Here is a 22,060-nt window from a genome sequence, read left to right as displayed (position 1 = left end):
GCTTTTGCTACCAAATAAACCTGTTGGACTTTAACCTGGTGTTGTTAAACTTCTTCCTGTGTTTACCCCAGTCCAACGCCGGCATCTCCACATCATCACTACTACCTGCCAGAGAATCCTCATCTGAGTGTAACCTGTCTGCATTTTGGACCTGCAAAGCTGAAACAGGAAGAATTGGTCCAGATCCATATTCTCCTCCGTGCCAAAGCTCTGTTGGTGTGAAACTCCAGTCATCCACTGGTCTTCACATGAGGGAACACCAGCTCAACAGCATTGAACCCTTTCAAACTTTATCCTTTATTTTAAAAAGTCTATCCTCTGCATAGAGACCCAATCTCCTTGTTCTTTAATTGTGCAGGAGTTGAGGGCAATGTATTTGCATGAATAGAGGATTGGCTAATGGACAGGAAACATTGATTTGGCATAAATGGGGCATTTACAAGTTGGCCGACTGTGACAAGTGGAGTGTCACGAGATCAGCGCTGGGAAAATCAGTCATTTACAATGTTTATGTGTGACTCAGATGAAGAGACAGAATGTGATGGATCTAAATTTGGAGCAGCTACAAAGATAGGAAATGAGGAGAGATTGAGTTGGTTGGGATTGTGACGTCAGTGTACTTTTGAGAAAGTTTTTTTAAAATCATGATCTCTGCAGCTCTCACAGCTTCAATATTTTCTCAGCTCACAGCCTCAGGTAATGTCATTTGCTGCTGGTTTGATTGGAGATGACCTTTTATTGCTACTTCAATTGCTTAAATGGGGTCTGCCTAATTTAACTCTGGGTTGTTTTGTGACCCTGCATTGCTAGGAGGATGGTCATGTGTTTTTGGACAGTTTTTTTTTCAGTGAGTTTAAGGTTTCATTTTCTGTTTGGCTGCAGTTAGAGTTGAATTTCAGAAGGGGCAGCAAGCTGAAAGTCTTTCTCTCTCTCTCCCTGGTTTTGGAAATTCTGCTCGTAAGCTGAAAGCCTTTCTGAAGGGGAGAAATCTGCTGTTGGTGGCTTGCCGAGGGTCCCTGGTGTTTGTGGAAGCTCTTCTGACTCCAAACTGTTCTGAGTCTATCCAGGGAACTGCAGACTTCATCCAAAGGACTCAAGTCCAGTATCACGTGAGCATTAGACTGTGCTGTGTTAACCCCGTGAACAGGGTATTTTGTCTATGGGATTGGTTTGATTGGAACACATTAGATATATTTGTTAAGGATTATACATTATAGTGGTTGTTTCGTTTCTTGTTTGTAATTGATAAGAGTTCTTGCTACTTTTCTGACTGTACAGATTAACTATATTCTTAAATAAACTTTGTTTGATAAAAGCTCCCTAGTGGGTCATTTGAATCATATCTGAAGGGAAGTCTATCATGTTATTCCTCGCCAAATTGATTATGCAAAACTTATGATCCAGGCGAGCTCCATAAAACCCTTTTTAGTTTCTGACCTCAACCATAACAGGATTGTATTTGCTGGAGTTTAGAAGAATGAGGGGCATCTCATAGAAACCTATAAAATTGTAACAGGAAGAGACAGAGCAGGTGCAGGAAGGATGGTGGGGAGTCCAGAACCATGGGTTGTCCTCTAAAGATAACGGGTAAACCATTGAGGACTGAGATGAAGAGAAATATCTTCACCCAGATGGTGGAAAGCCTGTGGAATTCATTACCACAACAAGCCATTGAGGCTAAAACATTGTTTATTTTCAAGAAGGAGGGGCAAAGGGGATCAATGGGGGGAGACTGGATCAGGCTATTAAGCTGAAAGATCAGCCATGATAATAATCAATGGCCGAGCAGGATTGAAGGGCCAAATGGCCTACTCCTGTTCCTCCTTTCTGTGTTTCTATGAAACGCAAACTGTATGGAGGACATGGAGAGAGCTGCAAAGTGATGTGGAGAAGTTAATCAAATGGGCTGCAAGGTGGGAGATGGAGTGTAATGTGGGTGGATGTGGGGGTTAGACTGTGTCTCCTGCCAACACAATATTGCCTTCTGCGAATTCGTACTGGTCCGTACGGATGTCACTCTGCTCAACCAGCCTGCCAGTAGACCTTTACATTGAAGCAAGTCCATCCTTCACTAAGAGCGTCCCACTTTGCTACACTGTGCAAAGAGAGGGCAGAGTGAGAGACAGAGTCAGAGTGAGTCTTGGCTGTGTGGCACAGATGATCAAACAAAGTATTGGTTCCAGGAAACCTTGTAAAGTCTGTCTCTTACCTAAAAAAGTTCTATCGAAGAGGCAGTCTCATCTCTTTGTGATATTGTTTCGGAGACAAGCACAGTATTAATCTCACACTCAGCCTCTCTGACCTGTTGAAATATCTGCAGATTTGAAATGTTTTTTAAAGTTTATTTTAAAGTTATTTATTAGTCACAAGTATGCTGACATTAACACTGCAATGAAGTTACTGTGAAAATCCTCCAGTTGCCACACTGCGGTGCATGTTCGGGTACACTGAGGGAGAATTTAGCATGGCCAATGCACCGAAGCAGCACATTTTTCAGACTGTGGGAGGAAACCGGAGCACCCGGAGGAAACCCATGCAGACACGGGGAGAACGTGCAAAGTCCGCACAGAAAGTGACCCGAAGCTGGAATTGAATCCAGGACCCTTGCGTGATGAGGCAGCAGTGCTAACCACTTGCCATCGTGCTGCCCATAACCGATTCTGTGTAAGGGTATTTCTGAGACCAGGGCTCATTTATTGACTTATTAATTCAGGTGAAATGAAGTCAAACAGTTTTGTCTGTGGGTACAGTGAATGCACACGGCATAATGACTGTGTCTTTGAGTTGAAATGTGGCTTCCTGTTTCACATAGTGGGAAAGCACTCAAACTGCCTGTATGTGGCAGAGGACACAGCTGTGGGGGCTATTCAACTTTGCTATCAAGGATGGAAAAGTAGAACACTTCTTTTAAAATGAGTCACTTGTGTGCAGTCTACAAGGAACACAGAAACTCCTCCAGGTAGAATCATAGAGGGAGAATGTGCAAACTCCACATAGAGTCATGCAAACTCGGATTGGACCCGGGTCCCTGGTGCTGTGAGGCAGCAATGTGCCACCGTGCCACGCCTTTAAAGCACAACCAGGAAAGCAAATGGTACTTTGGTCTTTATTGTAAAGGGATTACAGAACAGAATAAATCAACCTTGTGACTAATGTACACTCCATTGTTAACACCACACCTGTAATTTGTGTAAGTGTTTTTCTGGCAGATGTACAGAGAATGTTTATTTGGAATGATTGGGATTTGTTTTATGAGGGTAAGTTGAGCAGGTTGGGGATTTTTTCATTAGAGTTTAGAACAATGAGAGGTAATCTCACTGGAAAAGGTTAGACTCTGACAGGGCTTCATAGGGTCGATAGTGAAAGATTATTTCTGTCGATGAGCAATAAAACATGAGGGCAAAGCCTCAGGGTAAGAGGTGAATCGTTTAAGATGAGGAGAAATTTCTTCATTCAAAGGGTTGTGAATCTTTGATTCTCTACCCCAGAGAATTGTGGATGCTTCATTACTGAAGGTATTGAAGAGAGACAGATTTGTGGTGTCTCAGCGAATGGAGGTGTCCAGAGAGTAGGACTGAAATTGAGATGAGGCAGGAGATTAGCCATGACTGTGTTGAATGATGGGACAGTCTCATGAGGATGAAGAGTCTATTCCTGCTGTTATCCCTCATGTTCTCTACTGACTGAGGGTTAATATCTAACCCCGGCACTCCCTGCTCACACCCCATCATCGATCGAAATCACTGCACACAGAGGGACCAGCACATTCCGTTCAAAAATTGTTGCTTCCTTCACCAGGTGGGGAGGGGAAATCTATGGAAAAAAAATTCCAAGCGAGTGTCTCCCAGCTGCATCCTGTACTGCTACTGTCCCTCTCAGTGTGTGAGCTGTGTCCTGTACTGCGACTGTCCCTCTCAGTGTGTGAGCTGTGTCCTGTACTGATACTGTCCCTCTCAGTCTGAGCTGTGTCCTGTACTGATTCTGTCCCTCTCAGTCTGAGCTGTGTCCTGTACTGCTACTGTCCCTCTCAGTCTGTGAGCTGTGTCCTGTACTGATACTGTCCCTCTCAGTCTGAGCTGTGTCCTGTACTGATACTGTCCCTCTCAGCCTGTGGGCAGTGTCCTGTCCTGATATCAAACCCTGTTCTTGTTAAATTATGTAAATAGTAACTGGCCACCAAATACCATTGAAGAATTCAGGGCCGCAATTCTCCCAAAAAAGTTCGAAGTTTAGACTTTGCGGGAAAACTGGTGCAGATCACGCCAGTTTTTTCAGTGCAACTTCACACTTGACTCTCCCACACTCTGTGCAATGCAGAGGTCTCAATCGGGAATATCATTAAAAGCTCGGGGGGGGGAGGGGGGGGGGGCGGGGGGGGGAGCGGAGGGGGGCATTGTCACACCGGAGGCTGACAATTCCGGAACTCTGCGCTTGCACAGTGGCCCCGATCTGTCATTCTCCCAATCACTGGCTAGCCCGGGACCCTCGCAGTGCTGCCCCTCCAGCTGATGCTCCCCTCCAGCAGTGATGATAACCCCACCCCAGCAGACCTCCTCCCCGGCACACACCCAGGCTGATCCCTCAGGCCACCTTGATGGTTAGCCTTCCTCTGGCCTCCCTCACCGCTCAGATGGTGCTGCATATCTGACGCTGGGAGATGTGTGCACGGCGGAACGCAGGCCCGAATCCTGTGAGTCGACCAATGTGCAATTCTCTCAACCCACCGTGCTAAACATTAGTGTGGCGGGATGGGAGAATCACTCCCCCAGGATACAAACAGGACACAGCTTGTCCAGTCCTGTTTGAAAAGTTACTGTGTTTGTTCAGGAAGGAATTGATTTGAAACAGTTAATAGGTGATAAGGCAGAGTTAAATTGAAAGGTAAAATGGTGCACAAAGAAACAGTATTTAGAGATTTGATGCTTCGATCAGAGTCGGGAGATTGGAATGTTTGGGAGAAAGTCGACAGGAAGAAACAAATAGTGAGAGATCACGGAGATGTGAGACCAAAGATTAGATTATTGAATCAGGATGAAGAAATGGATCTCGCTGCTTTTCAGAAATGGGCTGTTGATGTCAGGTTGGTGGAATATCAGAAGCAGGTTAGAAAAAAGAAATGAAAGAAACTCACAGTAAAGTTTAAAATACTGTGTGAACAACCGGGTTGTTTATGTTCAGAGATATTCTGATTTGTAAACAAACAACTGTTTCTTTTACTTTATGAATATTCCTCCATTCTGTGCACAGACCTAAAGGATGTGAAGCAACCTGTGTCCATGTGGGTGACACGGTGGCACAGTGGTTAGTGCTGCTGCCTCACAGCACCAAGGACCCGGGTTCAATTCTGGCCCTGGCTAACTGTCAGTTTGGATAAGATGCAATTTTGGAGAATCAGCATGGAGGTGATGAGCTAAATGGCCTCTTTGTGCACTGTAGGAATTCTATGGATTCTATGTGATGTAAGAGGTGAACAAAATTCAGGCTTAGGCTGATAAGTGGAAGATTACATTCACACCCACAACTGCCAGGCAATGGCCATCTCTCACATTCGTGAAGCTAACTATCTCACCTTGACATTTGGAGTTACAGAATTGTTCTGGTGTTGACAGGCTATTTAGCCCATTGTATGATAATTTTCAAATTGAAGAAGTTTGTACAAGTTTTGGAATTGAAACACGCTCTGTTAGAAACTCCGCCCTCTGTTGTTTCAATGTAACAATCTTCAATGTTTCCTTTTCTGTTATTTGTGAAACGCGGTTTTCCTTTAATTTCAACAACAGACATTAATGAAGAAAGAAGACGTGATGGAATTTATTTTATCCCCTTTTAAAAGACACATTTTTAATGTTGACAAGATCCAGAGTGAAACTTGAAGTGCTGTGAGAAAGAATTGTGTGTACAGATGTGTGTGTGTAAACGTCCTGTTAGTGAATGAGGAAAGGCTGTGTGAATGCTCTGTGTTGCTGTTCCTTCAGACCGGCTCCAACTCTGATGTTTTTTCCTGAAAATGGTTAGGTCTAAAGGGGGAGAACAGTTTAAAAGTTTTTAAACTGGGAGCTTGTTACCGCTACAATGAAACTCTGTTGAAACGGGTGAAACATGGGAGATTTCTAATCCAGATACAACTTCACATCTGTCAGAGTGGGGTCGTTTTTTTTAAGCTTTGATGGTGTAACTTCAAATTCAGGAGCTGAATTTAAGGTGATTGCTCATGGATTAGTCTTGTGTTTAAAATCTTCATAAAACTCACCCTGCGGAACATTTGGGACTTTATCTTAGAATCCATTTTTCTCACAAGACTTGAAGAAATATCTTTGTTCTGCTGAAACCGCCATTACTCTGAGAACATTGTAACCCAGTCACTTTCTGAAATCGCGGTGACAGTGAATTCCTTCACCAAACGTGTTCTAATTTAGAATTAACCCATTCAGTTCCAAGCAGAATAAACCTTTTCTGTTGTTTTAATAACACACACACACACACACACAGGTAACAATTGTGTCCAATATTGCAAAGTGTAACAATATTTCCAACAGTGACAAGAATTGGAAACTTATCTGCAGCTCCAAATGTCAGATCGCGGTGACAGTTTGATACAAAGGCTCTGATATTTCCATGATGTTTGTTATTTCCCCAGACAGAGTGCTTGGGAAGAGGGGATGTGACATAACCACACTCACTAATGAATAACAGATATTAAAAGAAAAAATCAGGAAAGGGCAGAAGATATTGGAATTCATGAGTTCAATACAGATGAGATTCGCTCCCGATTTCTCACACATTGCGGCGCGAGGCTGAATAAAATACTTGACTGCATTTAAAACCTGTTTTGAACAAAATGAGCGAGCCCGCGGCGCAATCATCTGGGCTCTCGTCTCTGTGGCCTCACGGGAGAGGTTCACTCCAGCGAGAATCACAATGGGGCAAAACCCGATAGCCTCGCTAGTGGATCCAGAGGCTGTTGAAGCCACCCCGAGAAGTTGGGGGCAGTGCCTTGTGGGCAGTGCCAAGCCTGGTACTCTGGCAGTGTGAAGGGTGTGGAACCGGATTTGTTGGGGGACCAAACCGTGGTGGGAATATCAGTGGTGATGGGAGGGGATGTGCCGCACACTCTGCATTTGCAATTTGGCGGCGGGGGGAGGCTACTGCCACTCAGTATTTGCTTTCAGTGAGGGGAAGCAGTGGGGCCTACTGCATTGCGATTGGGAGGGGAAATCGGCCCGAGCGGTGGGATCACGAGGTTTGATCTGTCCGGGCAGGTGGGGTGTCACGGGGGCAATTGGTCCGACCATCAGGGGTTGCATGAGGCCACAGACCGCCATGGCAGCTGGGGAGGTCCGTGTTTAGGCCATGGAGGTCTGGTGAAAGCAGCAGAGGCTGAGTGACAGGTCTCTCTGTTGCTCAGAGCAGAGGGACCTGCACATGCGCAATGGTGTCCTCTGCTGTTGTCAGGCAGCATTCTGGTGATTTAAGCCCTGCCCACTCCCCCTACAGGCAAGAAACAGATTTGGGGTTCTTTTCTGCTCTAAGTGCATAAGATTGCAGAGTTGGATTCACAAAAAGACGGATCAGAAACTCTCTCGTTTTCATACTCTTTCTGGACTTAGATCGCCCTCTCATGTCTGTGCAGGATAAACAGATCAGATCAGAATAGCTTAAAGTGCAGCTCCAGATATAGCAATTACTTCCAAACCATCACCACAGTTCCATTTAAACAGAATCACATATGTGGAGCTTGAATCAGTCGGTCGCTGTCACCTTGATGAAATCACATCTTCCCTGATTCTCTCATCCTCTCCTGCTGCTGTTCTCGGGAACTGGTGCTCCTGGATTACAAACCCTGGAATGCACTGGAGACGAGAAAGAAATACATCACTATAGAGTGAGGCAAAGCCAGCAGAGCTGGAAACCGCACCCCCCCCCCCGCCCCCCCCGAACAAAACCCATCAGATCCATCCAACTCCCACATCTACCAGCAGCAAAATCCATCTGACCCCTCACGCCTCATAATGCAGAAACCTGGAAGAGACAGAGAGGGGGGAATATTAGGAAAGAAAAGAGGGGGCACGACAAAATACTGGCAAGAAAAATCAAGGCACCTCCAAGGATGTCCTATCAGTCCCTGAAGAGAAAAGGATAAGGAAAGTAGAGCTTTTTGGAGACCAATAAAATAGTCTGTGCCCTAAATGATAAAAAAATAAATAAAATAGTCTGTTTGAGAGGGTGGAGAATGTGATGGGTTTTGGGAGGATTAACAAGGCAAAGGGAATCCCCAATAAATGGGAGGATAATGAGTAATGTGGAGGAAGAGAGGGACCCAGGAGTGTATGTCCACAGACTGGGAAAGGTGTCAGGACAGGTTAATAAATGAGGTAAAGGTGGTATATAACATGCTTTCCTTTATTAGCCAAGGCACAGAGCAGAGTGGTTTTGCGAAAACTGTAAACACCAGATAGACTCCAGCTGAAGCATTGCAAACAGTCTGGTCAGCACATTACACAAAAAATATTACATAATGTCGATGAATATGAGGTTATCCACTTTGGTAGCAATAATAGGAAGACAGATTATTATTTGAATGGGTGTCAATGGAGAGAGGTGGATACTCAGCGAGACCTTGATGTCCTCATGCATCAGTCGCTGAAAGTAAAGTACAGCAAGCAATAAAGAAGGCAAATGGTCTGCTGGCCTTCAGAGCGAGAGGATTTGAACATAATAATAGGGATGTTTTACTGCAATTGTATAGGGCGTTAGTGAAGCCACCCCTGGAGTATTGTGTGCAGTTTTGGTATCCTTATCTGAGGAAGGATGTCCTTGCTATGGAGGGAGTACGATGAAGGTATACCAGACTGATTCCTGGGACGGCAGGACAAAGTCAGTTAGGATTATATTCATTGGAGTTTAGAAGAGTGAGAGGGGATCTCATAGAAAATTATAAAATTCTAACAGGATTAGAGCGGGTCGATTCAGAAAAGATGTTCCCAATGGAGGGAGAGTCCAGGACTAGGGGCCATTGTTTGTGTATAATGGGTAAAACATTTAGAACTAAGGTGTGGGGAAATTTCTTCACCCAGAGGGTGGTGAATGTGTGGAATTCACTCCCACACAATGTAGTTGAAGCAAAAACGTCTGATTTCAAGAAGAAATTAGGTATAGCTCTTGGGGCTAAAGAGATCAAGGGATATGGGAGGAAGGGTGGATCAGGATATTTAATTTGATGATTGGAACTGCTGCCTCACAGCGCCAGGGGCCCGGGTTCGATTTCCAACTTGGGTCACTGTCTGTGCAGAATCTGCACGTTCTCCCCGTGTCTGCATGGGTTTCCTCCGGATGCTCCGGTTTCCTCCCACAGTCTGAAAGACGTGCTGGTTAGGTGCATTGGCCATGCTAAATTCTCCCTCAGTGGACCCGAACAGGTGCCGGAGTGTGACGACGAGGGGGTTTCCACAGTAACTTCACTGCAGTGTTAATGTAAGCCTGCTTGTGACAATAATAAATAAAAACTTTAAAAACAGAAGAAATGACGGAGCAGGTTTGAAGGGCCGAATGGCCTCCTCCTGCTTCTGGTTTCTATGTACTGGAGAGAATGCAGAGGAGATTGTTTAATGTGGACAGGACTGGAGAATGTTCACTGTGAGGAAAGAGCGGATAGGCTGGAATAGGATTCTGTAGAATAGAGGAGGCCGAGGGGAGATTTAATTGGGGTGGATATAATTATGAGGAGCCATGGTAAATAGAGCTGACACATTTACCCTCACAGAGGGGTCTAAAACCAGAGGGCACAGATTTAAAGTAATTGGTAGAAAGATCGGGGTGGAAATGATGAAAGAGTTTTTCACCCAGAGGGTGGGAGGGACCCGGGACTCACTGTCTGAAAGGATGGTAGAGGCAGAAACTCTCACCACATTGAATCAATTCTTGGATGTCGAGTTGAAGAGCTGTGATCCACAGAGCTACAGACCGAGTACAGGAAGGTGAGATTAGGCTGGAGAGCTCTTCATTAACAGGCAGGGACATGATGGGCTGAATGGCCTCGCTCTCAAACATACATTTTCTATCATTCAACATTCCAACCACACATCACTAGCTAAACGCCTCAGAGCCCCAAACGCCAGCTAAACCCATCAGAGCCCCAAACACAGCTAAACCCCTAAGATCCACTCCGAACCCCAAACATCCAGTGAAAGAACAGACCCATCATGTGTCACAGAATCCCGACAGCACTGAAGGAGGCCATTCAGCCCATCGAGCCTGAACCGACAACAATCCCACCCAGGGCCTATTCCTGTTACCCCACATATTTATCCTGTTAATCCCCCTCACAGTAAGGGGTAATTTAGCACAGCCAATCAACATAACCTGTACATCTTTGGAGTGTGGGAGGAAACCGGAGCACCCAGAGAAAACCCACGCAGACATGGGGAGAATGTGCAGACTCCACACAGACAAAACAAGACTGATGTTAAATCCTGTGGGAGTGGCACAACCCAGTGACCAACTTCAGGGAAATCTCAGGGAATTACAACTTCCTTGAGGAAATTGAGCAGCTGAGAGGAGGCTGTCCAGGGTGAGACGTTTCCGGATGTCTCTACACGTCAAAACACACAACGTCTCCACCCTCAGACTGTACAGGAGCAGCCGTCTCCAGAAGGCCAGTCTCAAAGCTCAGTGTTGGATTGGATGAGCTGCTCTTTAGTGACAATGATGTGGAGATGCCGGCGTTGGACTGGGGTAAGCACAGTAAGAAGTCTCACAACACCAGGTGAAAGTCCAACAGGTTTATTTGGTAGCAAATACCATTATTTGCTGGTGTTGTGAGACTTCTTACTTTCGTGACGATACAGCGAGAGACAGACACTGAGCTCACATCCCACCCACCAGATTGTACAGCTAAATCCAGCGGGAATATCCCAGTTAGAAGGATCAGCTCCCAATATTTATCAACACAGTTCATACCTCAGGAACGCGTTGAGGAGCTGGATGAGGAATCCCCACCATCAGAAGCTGTTAAAGGAAGAAGAGGTTTTAAAATCTGTTCATTATCAGAGAGATAGAGACTGTGCACAAGATATAGATACAGAGAGAAAGAGACACACACACATACATACACACACCATTTGGTTGAGTGTATTTGACACAGAATGAACAATGATTCACACATTACACAGAGATACAGATGATGTTTGATGATCAGCTTACTCTTTGTAGGATTGTAGTCACTCTTCCCTCTCCCTGTAAAACAAGGAATGTTCAGTGAGTGACGAGACTGAGAGAAAATCAGAGACAGAGGCTGGAACTCTCGCTCGCACTGAGCCCCTACAACACAATTCTGAACCCTCACTCCCACCACGACCTAAGACCCTCACTTTGCCCTTACCAGTGACCCTCTCTCTGACATTAGACCCTCACCTGAGACCCTCACTCCCACACTGACCTGAGCCCCTCACTGATACCCTGAGCTCCTCATCCAATCTGAGACTCTTCCCACAATTCTCAGACACTCCCTCTTTATCTTGAGCCCCTTATCCTCCCTGTCCCAACCCTGGGGCTCTTCCACCCACTCTGTGACCCCCCCCACACCAACCTGAGACCCACAGCCTGAGCCACCCCCACCCTGGAATACTCTCCCACAATCCCTCCCCCCAGTGAGAAGCTGCTCTTTTCCCTCCAATTCCTACCTTTCTTGTTGTAGATGATGACAGCCACAATGATGAGAGCGATGAGCACGAGGACCCCGACCACAATCCTGACAGTAACAGCAACCTGGGAGCGAGACTTTGGTTCTGTTAGAGAGAGAATCAGAGAGACTGAGTGAATCAGGGAGAGGGAAAAGAGAGATTCAGAGGGAGAGAGAGAGAGAAAGAGAATGAGAGAGGCAGAGAATGTGAGAGTGAATCATAGAATCCCTACAGTGCAGACGGAGGCCATTCGGCCCATCAAGTCTGCACTGACAACAATCCCATCTATGCCCTATCCCTGTAACATGTATTTAACCTGCAAACCCCCTGACACTAAGGGGCAATTTAGCACGGCCAATCCACCTAACCAGTGGATCTTTGAACTGTGGGAAGAAACCGGAGCACCCGGAGGAAACCCACGCAGACACGGGGAGAACATGCAAACTCCATCCAGACAGTGACCAAGCCGGGAATCGAACCCGTGTCCCTGGCGCTGTGAGGCAGCAGTGCTAACCCCTGTGCTACTGTGCCGCCCATAAAACGGGAAAGAAAAATGAGACAGAATGAATCAGAGAGAGAGAATCAGGAAACACAGGATATACAACACAGAAACCAGCCATTCAGCCCATCCAGTTGATGCTGGTATTTATGTTCCACTTGAGCCTCCTCCCATCTTTCCTCATCTAAAACAACCATTTTAACTCTATTCCCTTCTCCCTCATTTGCTTGTCTATCTTCCCCTTAAACTATACTGTTCAGTTCAGCCACTCCCTGTGGTTGTGAGCTCACATTCTCACCACTCTGGGTAAAGAAGTTTCTCCTGAATTGCCCATTGGATTTCTTGGTGACTGTCTTGTATTGATGACCTTGTTATGATCTTTCCACAAGAGGAAACATTCTCCATGTGTCTGATCTATAAAACATCTTTCATCAATTTAAAGACCTCGATCAACTCTCAGCCTTCTGTTTTCCTGAGAGCAGAGACCCAGCCGGTCAATCTTTTCCTGAGATGTCCACCCACTCATTTCTGGAACCATCTCTGTAAATCTTCTCTACACTCTCTCCCCTGACTCTATATCCTTTGTATGAGATGGTGACTGGAACTGCACATGGTACTCTAAATGTGCTATAATGTAGGTTTCATACAGTTTACGAATAACGTCCATATTTGACAATCCTATCCATCAAGAAATGAAACCTGGTTTTCCGTTTGGTTTGTTTATGGCCTTGTCTAACCTGTGTCTAATTGGTGTATTTGTACACCTTTGCTCCTCAACCTCATCCAGACCTGCACCTTCCTCGTAATAAGGATGTATCAGGAGATCACTTAACAGAAAACTACGTCTTATTCATCTGTGCTGAACTCCATTCACCAATTATTTGCCCATTCTACAAGTTTATTCATGTCCTATTAATTTCTTGAAGTTCTCCTTAGTATTAAATAATTCCCCCAATTTGGTGTCATCTGCAAATTGGTCAATTTTATTTTGATTCCAATGTCCAAATCAGTGAGTGTAAAGCATGAACAGCAGTAATCCCAGCACTGATCCTTGTGGAACACCTTCCGTCACTCTGAATAACTCCCTTTACTCACACTCTCTGCTTTCTGTCTCAAAGTCAACGAGCAATCCATTCTGTCACTTATCGTCTAAATCCACATTCTTTGACCCGATTCATTAATCTACCATGAGTTATGTTATCGATTACATTTGAAAAATCATATTAAATTATATCTATTACATTGTCTCCTCCCTCTGTTACATCCTCAAAAAATCCACTCAGTGGAGAAAAGCAAGATTTTCCATTTCAATATCCATGCTGACTATTCATTGTTATATTTTTTGATTTCTAGATTTTCATGAATTCTCTCCAATAGAAGGAGTTATTTTTCTGAACTCTGATCTGAAGTTGACTGAAGTAAACTCCCAGGATGCACTGGGTCCTATCCAACTGTAATATCCCAGGATACACTGGGCCTTGTCCTAATATAACATCCCAGGGCACACTGGGTCCTCTCAGGTTGTAATATCACAGCAGACACTGGGCCCTGCCATCCTGCAATATCCCAATACACCAGGTCCTATCCCTCCTCTGAAATCCCAAGCACACCAGGCCCTGTCCCTTCTCTAAAATTCCAACAGACATTGAGTCCCGTCATCCAGTAATATCCCAGGATACACTGCATCCTGTCATACTGTAACATCCCAGGATACTCCATGTCCTGTCAGGCTGTAATATCCCAGATATACTGCACCCTGACCAACTATAATAGCTCATGATACACAGCCCTGTCTTACTGTAATATCCATCGATACAATGGTTCCTGTGCTTCCTGTTATTTCCCAGGATGCACTGGGCCCCGTCATGCTGTGATATTCCAGGATACACCAAGCCCCATCCCTCCTGAAATATCTCACGAGTCACTGGATCCTGGCGCACTGTAATACACCAGGATCGACTGGATTTTGTTGCACTGTAATGTCCCAGGATAATCTGGGCCCTACCCCCTCATGTAATTTCCCAGGATACACTGCAGTCTGACGTACTATAATTTCCCGGGATACACTGGAATCTGTTGCACCGTAATATCCCAGGATACTCTGTGCCCTTTCACCTGTAATATCCCAGGATACAATGGGGTGCAGACAGATAAAGAATGACTGCAATAATGATTTTAACAAGTATAATGGCGATAAGTGGGATTCTGGCTGAGGGTTAAGCATGCTGAGATTTTTGGTCAACTTATATTTAAAAACAGATGCAGGTCGTAAAGCTGTTCTTGACGTGGTCTGCCCGGTGAACTGTGACCTGACACTGTTCTTTGTGAATACAGGGATATGGTCCCCAGAAGGGTAGGGGGTTTTAGTTAAGTTGGGCAGCATGGTCAGTGCAGGCTTGGAGGGTTGAAGGGCCTGTTCCTGTGCTGTAGGTTTCTTTGTTCCGCTTCCTGTGTTGACCAAATATGGGAAGTTGTTTACTTTGAGTTAGACCTGATGGCACCGACAGAGGATAAGCTATGTGTCCTGCATGCAGGCTTGAGTGAGCATTGTGGAATCGGTTACAAGTAATTCATTGGCTTGGTCGAGCAACATGATCAGTTCCCGGTTACACCATTGGCTGGGTGTTACAGAATTTTCTGGAAAGTGAGAACAGTTTTGGGGGTAAAGGCACACGTCAGCCCTTTGTTTCCAGCAATAACTCCAGAGATCAACCATCGCAAGAAGTGTACCCTGCAGAACATCTTCAGAGAAAGACGCTGAGGACAGTTCTACATCGGGAACAGACATTTTGCTCTAAACCAGGTCATATCTATTTCCAGTTAAAGGATTAGAATATCTGTTTGCAGTTAAGGAATTAGAATTAATGTTCAGTTAAAGAATTAATGTCCACAAAAAGAGTTAAAATGTTGCAACTGTTGTAAGTTTGAGTTTGGTACTTAAAGTGTTAAATAGATTATTAAGAGGAATAGACTCGGCTTCTGTCCTTTGTCCGACTAAACTGAAATGTTTGCAAAGAGTTTGAATTAGTAGCCAAATAATAGGGGCACATTTCACATTAAATCCCTGGACACACAATTACTGTCCTCTAAAGGTAGCCCCATGATAAATAAAGTATTGAAGATTAATATTTATTTCCCATTCTCTGTATCCTGGGTCTCAGGCTCAGCACTGACCCTCCCTCTTGTGATCCTGGCCTGAGGCTGTGTCCTCTCTAGCAGTGAGAAACAGTCTTACCGTAAATCACCACCAGTGTCTCCTTCATCCCGCTGTGTTCCACCCGACAGGAATACTCGGCCTGGTCCTCTGGATCAAACTCTACCCATTTCCGGATCTGGTAGGTGCTGTCGTGATTGGGTAAGATCCCACTGGACAGAGTCTCATCAATCACCACTCCGTCTCTCCACAGATTCACCTCGATGGCTTGAGGGTAAAACCCGGTGACGGCACAGGACAGCTGGTTAGAATCACCCAGGCGGGTAAAGGACACGACGGGGGCAACTGAGAGAGAAAGAAAGAGGAGTCAGTACAGGAACCTTGAGATAGAGAGTCCCGGGCATCTCACCTCTCACTTACCAACTCTCAGTTCTCTCTGTCCATACTCCAGATATTTCTTCAGCCACTTGATACACTCTCCCTCTAGGTAACTTTTCCATCCCTTGCTGTTGGCTATGTCCCTGTCCAAATTGTTTTTGATGATCTCTCCCCATGTGATCGGGGTCACCCACACCATGTGATCCTTGTCAAAGCTGATAAAATCTTGTCCGTCCCACCCAAACTGGTTGAATCCACTCGTGGTCCCATCATCCCTCAGGTCACAGCCAGTCATCGTCTGGTAGACATGGATCCCTGTGGATCAGAAACACAAACAACCAATCAGAGACAGTGTCACTTGGGAGCACCACACACACAGCCAATCAATGCCAACTACACTGGGAGGAGCCACATTGACCAACTTGATCCCAGAGTTGTGGGAGAGTGAGCACTCACCTCCTGACTGGTTGGCCCGAGACATGAAGAGCGGAATATCGGCTTTGGAATACCGTTCCTGCTCCTGTACAAGCATCTTCTTCCGCTCCCAGGACTCAAGCCCCTCGCTCTCCACCATCCACTGCTCCCGGGGGATTAGTTCCTCCGATCACTGTCGTACACAACAAACTGGACATCGTCCACATAACCGACAGCTATAAACTCTGGGAAACCGGGGACCAGGGTCATTCCCGAGAGGAAATACCGCAGAGAGTGAGAGCCTGAAAAACAGAGAGGGAGAGAAATTCAGGATATGCACCCTAAAAACGCTGACACACAGATATCAGGGTTTGAACCCCTAACCATCAACACCCACACAGAGAGATACATCAGGGTACGAACCCATTAACACACGACAGGCCATGGTGTTTGGGACTGTGAATTATTCAGGGATGCAGTTTCACACTGCGACGGACAGGACAGTGGGCACTATCACAATCTGCTCTGTGCTTGGTGTGGGTGTGGAGAAAGCTGGGCAGATTGTGTCTCCTCTTGATTACGCAGGTCTAGTTGGTGCCAGGGTTACACCTTGAGCGATGCCACGATACTTTGAGGCAATGTTTGCCCTGGGGGTAAGTGTTGGTGATGGAGAGTTCATTCAGATGGCAAAGCTCCAGAAGGTGCTTAGAAGCTGGATATAACTGTCTGACTCGCACAACAGGCCCACCAGAGGTATTGGTGCAGTGATGTGCTTCCACAATACAGTTCCCCTGAGAGTCCTCAGCATAGAAGTCCCATGCATTCGGTCAAATATAATTATCGATGATCTTGCCCACACCGTGATGACCGAGGCACAATGGCCATGATTACTGCCTGTCCCAACACATTGTTGAAGTCACTTAGGCTGAAAAGGCTCCAGTGATCCAGAATCTTCCTCAGGACATCAGCTAAGGAATTGTAGAAATGCTGGAGTCTCCAGCCAGGTCTGATTTCTCCTCCCTCCCCATCACTCTCCAATTGTGCATTGCTGCTGGAGTCCCTAACTCGGTCTGTGCTATTCCTTTACACACACTCTCTCGCTATTCATGCATTGCTGCTGGGAGTCTTTTACTGGGTCTGATTATATGGGTAGCACGGTGGCAGAGTGTTTAGCACTGTTGCCTCATAGCACCAGGGACCCGGGTTCAATTCCGGCCTCGGGTGACTGCCTGCGTGGAGTTTGTACGTTCTCCCCGTGTCCGCGTGGGTTTCCTCCAGGTTCTCCGGTTTCTTCCCACATTCAAAAGATGTGCGGGTTCGGTTGATGGGCCATGCTAAATTGCCCCTTAGTGTCAAGATGATTAGTAGGATGAATACATGGGGTTACGGGAATAGGGCCCAGGTGGGATTGTTCTCAGTGCAGATTCGATGGGCTAAATAGCCTTCTTTTGCACTGCAGGGATTCTATGACACTATACTTCTGCTGCTCTCTCTCTCTCTCTAATCGTGCACTGTTGCTGAAGCCTTTAACCAGTCTCTGCTATTCATCTACACTCACTCTCTCTTTCCTGGTTGCTGCCTGCTGTCTTTAGCCAGGAACCTCCTCACCAAAATGGTTGTGGAAATCTGAAATCCTCTTTCCCGCAAGAAGCTGCAGCTGTTGTGGATCAATTGCAGCTTTCAAAATTGAGATGGATTTTTGTGGGGATGCAGAAAATGGAGTTTAGATTATTCCCCTCCTGTTCCTGTAATCCTACAACCTCTCCCTCTCTCTGTCTCTCTCCTCGATCTCCAATCCCACATCCCTGCTCTCAGTTCCCTCACATCCCAGTTTCCCTCCTTTAAGAAACCCAGTACCCAGCCTGACATTGCCCCTCTCACACCCCATCACTCACTGACCCAGGGTTAATGCCCCAGTACCCAGCCTGGCATTGCCCCTCTCACACCCCATCACTCACTGACCCAGGGTTAATGCTCCAGTACCCAGTCTGGCATTGCCCCTCTCACACCCCATCACTCACTGACCCACGGTTAATGCTCCAGTACCCAGCCTGACATTGCCCCTCTCACACCCCATCACTCACTGACCCAGGGTTAATGCTCCAGTACCCAGTCTGGCATTGCCCCTCTCACACCCCATCACTCACTGACCCACGGTTAATGCTCCAGTACCCAGCCTGACATTGCCCCTCTCACACCCCATCACTCACTGACCCAGCGTTAATGCTCCAGTACCCAGTCTGGCATTGCCCCTCTCACACCCCATCACTCTGACCCAGACTCACCTGATGAAGGGGCAGCACTCCGAAAGCTAGTGGCTTGTGCCACCAAACAAAACCTGTTGGACTTTAACCTGGTCTTCTGAGACTTCTTAACCAGGGTTAATGCCCCAGTACCCAGCCTGGCATTGCCCCTCTCACACCCCATCACTCACCTGCAGACACCTCTCCACACAGAAGGACCAGCTCTATCAGTCCAATCATTGCTGCTTCCCTCATGTTGGGGAAACATTTGGAGTTCTCAGCCCGTTAGCTGTGTCCTGTATTTACAGGAAAAGGTGTTCCTGTTCCGGTAACTTACTGCAAACTGATTGGACTTAAAATACAATTGCACCAATCAGACTAAAAACATTGTGTGAGTCATTAGTCTCCGGCAGAATAGACACAAAGCTGATTGGGAAACAAACTTTGTGTTTAATTGTGGTAAAGAAATGTGTTGCGATTCTCCCAGCGCATTGTGCTACTTTAGCAGCGCAGGGTGCAGGGAGACTATAGCGGGGGCCGTGCGGCGAGCTTCCCGCTGCACGCCGGATTTCCGGCGCGGAGCTGTATCATTTATTTAAATCATGATTTCAATCTCATTAGTGGGCCTGGGACGGAATTCTCCGGGCCCGCCAGCGTCTCCACCCCGCGTCCCGCCAGGAGTGTTTCACCCCAGTCGGGTTCACAACAGATCCCCACTTGCTGGCGGCCTGACCCCAGTGGAGTGAAGGGGGGCGGGGGTAGAAAGGGTTCCCCCTCCTGGGCATTGCCAGCTTGTCAGTGCCAGCCTGGCCCCCCAGCACTGCCCAAGGGGCAAGGTGCCAATGCCCAGTGGAGGAAACTTGGCACTGCCCAACGCGGGGGGGGGGCATTGGGCAACGTCAAGGGGTGGTGCCTAATGTGGCATGGCCTGATGGGGGCAGGGTGTCTGGGGGGGGGGATGGGGGGATGTTGATTGATGGAGTGCGAGGGGGGGGGGGTCCCGCTGCCACTCTGCACTTGGGCTGAGTGACAGAGGGAGGGAGGACAGCGATCGGGGCTGGCCACAAGAGGGGGAGGGTCCGTCTGTCAGGGGGTAGGGTGTGGGAAAGGTCGGGGCTGTGGGGTGGGGGTTCAGGGCTGTGGGGGAGATTGGGACTGCTGGCGGGAGATTGAGGTGGACTGGAGGGGTGGGGAGGATGGGCAATGTTGGCCCAGACACATCCGGGGTGCCAGTGATCGGTCCATGGGGGAGTTGGAGGGGCAGCGATGTAGGGGTTGTGGGGCTGGCCAGCGAATGAGTTGTCCAGCGATCGAGAGGTTCACAGTGCGGGGCTACTGCGCATGCGCCAATCTCGGCACTGAGAGATCGTGCATGCGCAATGGCCTGTTCAACACTCTGCTGCCGGCCTCTCCAGCGAGAATAGTCCCTGCCCACTGATTTTTAGCGAGATTCGCACTCGTGTCCTCCGTGATGCAGAGTGTGGGAGATTCATTTCCAAAATCCCACTGAAAGAATTGTGAATTCGACACTTAGAATTTTTTTTGGAGAATCCCACCCATGCTGCTGATTATATCCGGGTGATGACTAATAGGGATCTTGATGAATTCTCCTAATCCTGCTTCAGTGTGAGCCAACGTTTCGAGTCTGGATCAGGTTAAGTGAGTGGGCAAACATTTGGCGGATGAAATATAGAGTCAGAAAATGTGAAGTTATTCATTTGGTACGAAGAATAAAGGAGCTGAATTTAATTTGAAGGGAGAAAGGAGCAGCACAGAAGAATGTAGGAGCCTTCATACATAAATCACAGAAAGCCAGCACGCCAATTCAGCAGATATTAGGGAAGATAAATGGAATGTTGGCCTTTATTTCAAAGGGAATGGAATATAAAATAGGGAAGTCTTGGTGAAGACTAGTTACACCACTTCTGGAATACTGTGAATATTTTTGGTCCCCTTATATAAGGAAAGATGTACTGGTGTTGAAGGCAGTCCAGAACATGTTCACTCGGTTGATCCCGGGTATGAGGGATTTACATATGAGGAATAATGCAAACTGTATGGAGAACATAGACAGCTGCAAAGAGATTAGGACAAGTTAAGCGAATGGGCTGCAAGGTGGCAGATGGGGTGTAACGGGGGTCAGTGTGGGGTTACACTTTGTCTCCTGCCAGCACAATATGGCCTTCTGCGCATTCATACTGGCCCATACAGACATCACTCTGCTGAACCCAGCCTGCCAGAAGGCCTTTAAATTGATACATGTCCATCATTCAGGCCATTGACAAGGTACCACACAGTAGATTATTGCATAAGGTTAAATCTCACGGCATCCAGGGTGAGGGAGCCAAATGGATACAAAATTGGCTTGATGACAGAAGACAGAGGGTAGTTGTAGAGGGTTGTTTTTCAAACTGGAGGCCTGTGACCAGTGGTGTGCCTCAGGGATCGGTGTTGGGTCCATCATGTCCCGTGTTTGTCTTCTGAGGCACGCCGGAACTGTCGATCAATGAGTCGAGCGCCATATCCTGTTCTTATGAGGGCATCTTTCAGTGTCTGGAGGTGTCTGTTGCGATCCTCCTCATCTGAGCAGATCCTGTGAATACGGAGGGCTTGTCCGTAGGGGATGGGTTCTTTAACATGTTTAGAGTGGAAGCTGGAGAAGTGGAGCATCGTGGGATGCTCAGGACCTTCAACCAACGCTATACACTAAATACATCGATGACATTTTCTTCCTTTGGACTCATGGCGAACAATCACTGAAACAACCATATGATGACATCAACAAGTTCCATCCCACCATCAGACTCACCATGGACTACTCTCCGGAATTGGTTGCATTCTTGGACACGCATCTCCATCAAGGCCGGTGACCTCTGCACTTCACTCGACCACAAGCCCACTGGTAACCTCACGACGCTCCACTTCTCTAGCTTCCACCCGAAACACGTTAAAGAAGTCATCCCCTACAGACCAGCCCTCCATATACACAGGGTCTGCTCAGATGAGGAGGATCGTAACAGACACCTACAGGCGCTGAAAGATGCCCTCATAAGAACAGGATATGGCGCTCGACTCATCGATCGACAGTTCCGGCGTGCCACCGCGAAAAACCGCAACGACTTCCTCAGAAGACAAACACGGGACACAATGGACAGAGTACCCTTCGTCGTCCAGTACTTCCCTGGAGCAAAGAAACTATGACAACTTCTCCGGAGCCTCAACATGTCATCGATGAAGACAAACATCTCACCAAGACCATCCCCAAACCCCCACTTCTTGCCTTCAAACAACCGCACAACCTCAGACCATTGTCCGCAGCAAACTGCCCAGCCTTCACGAGAACAGTGACCACGACACCGCACAACCCTGCCACAGCAACCTCTGCAAGATGTGCTGGATCATCGACATGGATGCCATAATCTCACGTGAGAACACCATCCACCAGGTACATGGTACATACTCTTGCAACTCGGCCAACGTTGTCTCCCTGATACGTTGCAGGAAAGGATATCCCGAGGCATGGTACACTAGGGAGACCATGCAGATGCAACGGCAACGGATGAATGAACACCGCTCGACAATCACCAGGCAAGGCTGTTCTCTTCCTGTTGGGGAACACTTCAGCAATCACAGACATTCAGCCTCTGATATTCGGATAAGCATTCTCCAAGGCGGCCTCCACAACACACGACAA

At 47.1% G+C, this 22,060-nt stretch overlaps 2 protein-coding genes across 2 annotated transcripts in view; both read right to left on the bottom strand.

Annotated features, from left to right (window-relative positions):
* Positions 1–22,060, bottom strand: part of LOC144497682 (uncharacterized) — a 273,548-nt gene that overhangs the window by 81,081 nt on the left and 170,407 nt on the right. The window lies entirely within an intron of this gene.
* Positions 6,439–16,397, bottom strand: LOC144496944 (major histocompatibility complex class I-related protein 1-like). Its single transcript, XM_078217572.1, has 7 exons — positions 16,166–16,397; positions 15,752–16,024; positions 15,413–15,676; positions 11,679–11,783; positions 11,200–11,232; positions 10,957–11,004; positions 6,439–7,850 (listed from the first exon to the last, which is right to left on the bottom strand). The coding sequence occupies exons 1-6, from the start codon at positions 16,281–16,283 to the stop codon at positions 10,958–10,960; spliced, it is 840 nt and encodes a 279-aa protein (XP_078073698.1). The 5' UTR covers positions 16,284–16,397; the 3' UTR covers positions 6,439–7,850; position 10,957.

Source organism: Mustelus asterias, chromosome 8 (assembly GCF_964213995.1).
Source record: "Mustelus asterias chromosome 8, sMusAst1.hap1.1, whole genome shotgun sequence".
Taxonomy (NCBI): domain Eukaryota; kingdom Metazoa; phylum Chordata; class Chondrichthyes; order Carcharhiniformes; family Triakidae; genus Mustelus; species Mustelus asterias.
This window is presented reverse-complemented; position numbering and strand designations above follow the sequence as displayed.

Excerpts from the sequence above, each read along its gene's own strand:
- LOC144496944 (XM_078217572.1), bottom strand. The coding sequence starts at position 16,283 with ATGGTGGAGAGCGAGGGGCTTGAGTCCTGGGAGCGGAAGAAGATGCTT. Across the intron at positions 16,025-16,165 it reads TCGGGCCAACCAGTCAGGAG|GGATCCATGTCTACCAGACG; the intron begins GTGAGTGCTCAC and ends TCTGATCCACAG. Across the intron at positions 11,233-11,678 it reads CATCATCTACAACAAGAAAG|GGAGAGGGAAGAGTGACTAC; the intron begins GTAGGAATTGGA and ends CTTGTTTTACAG.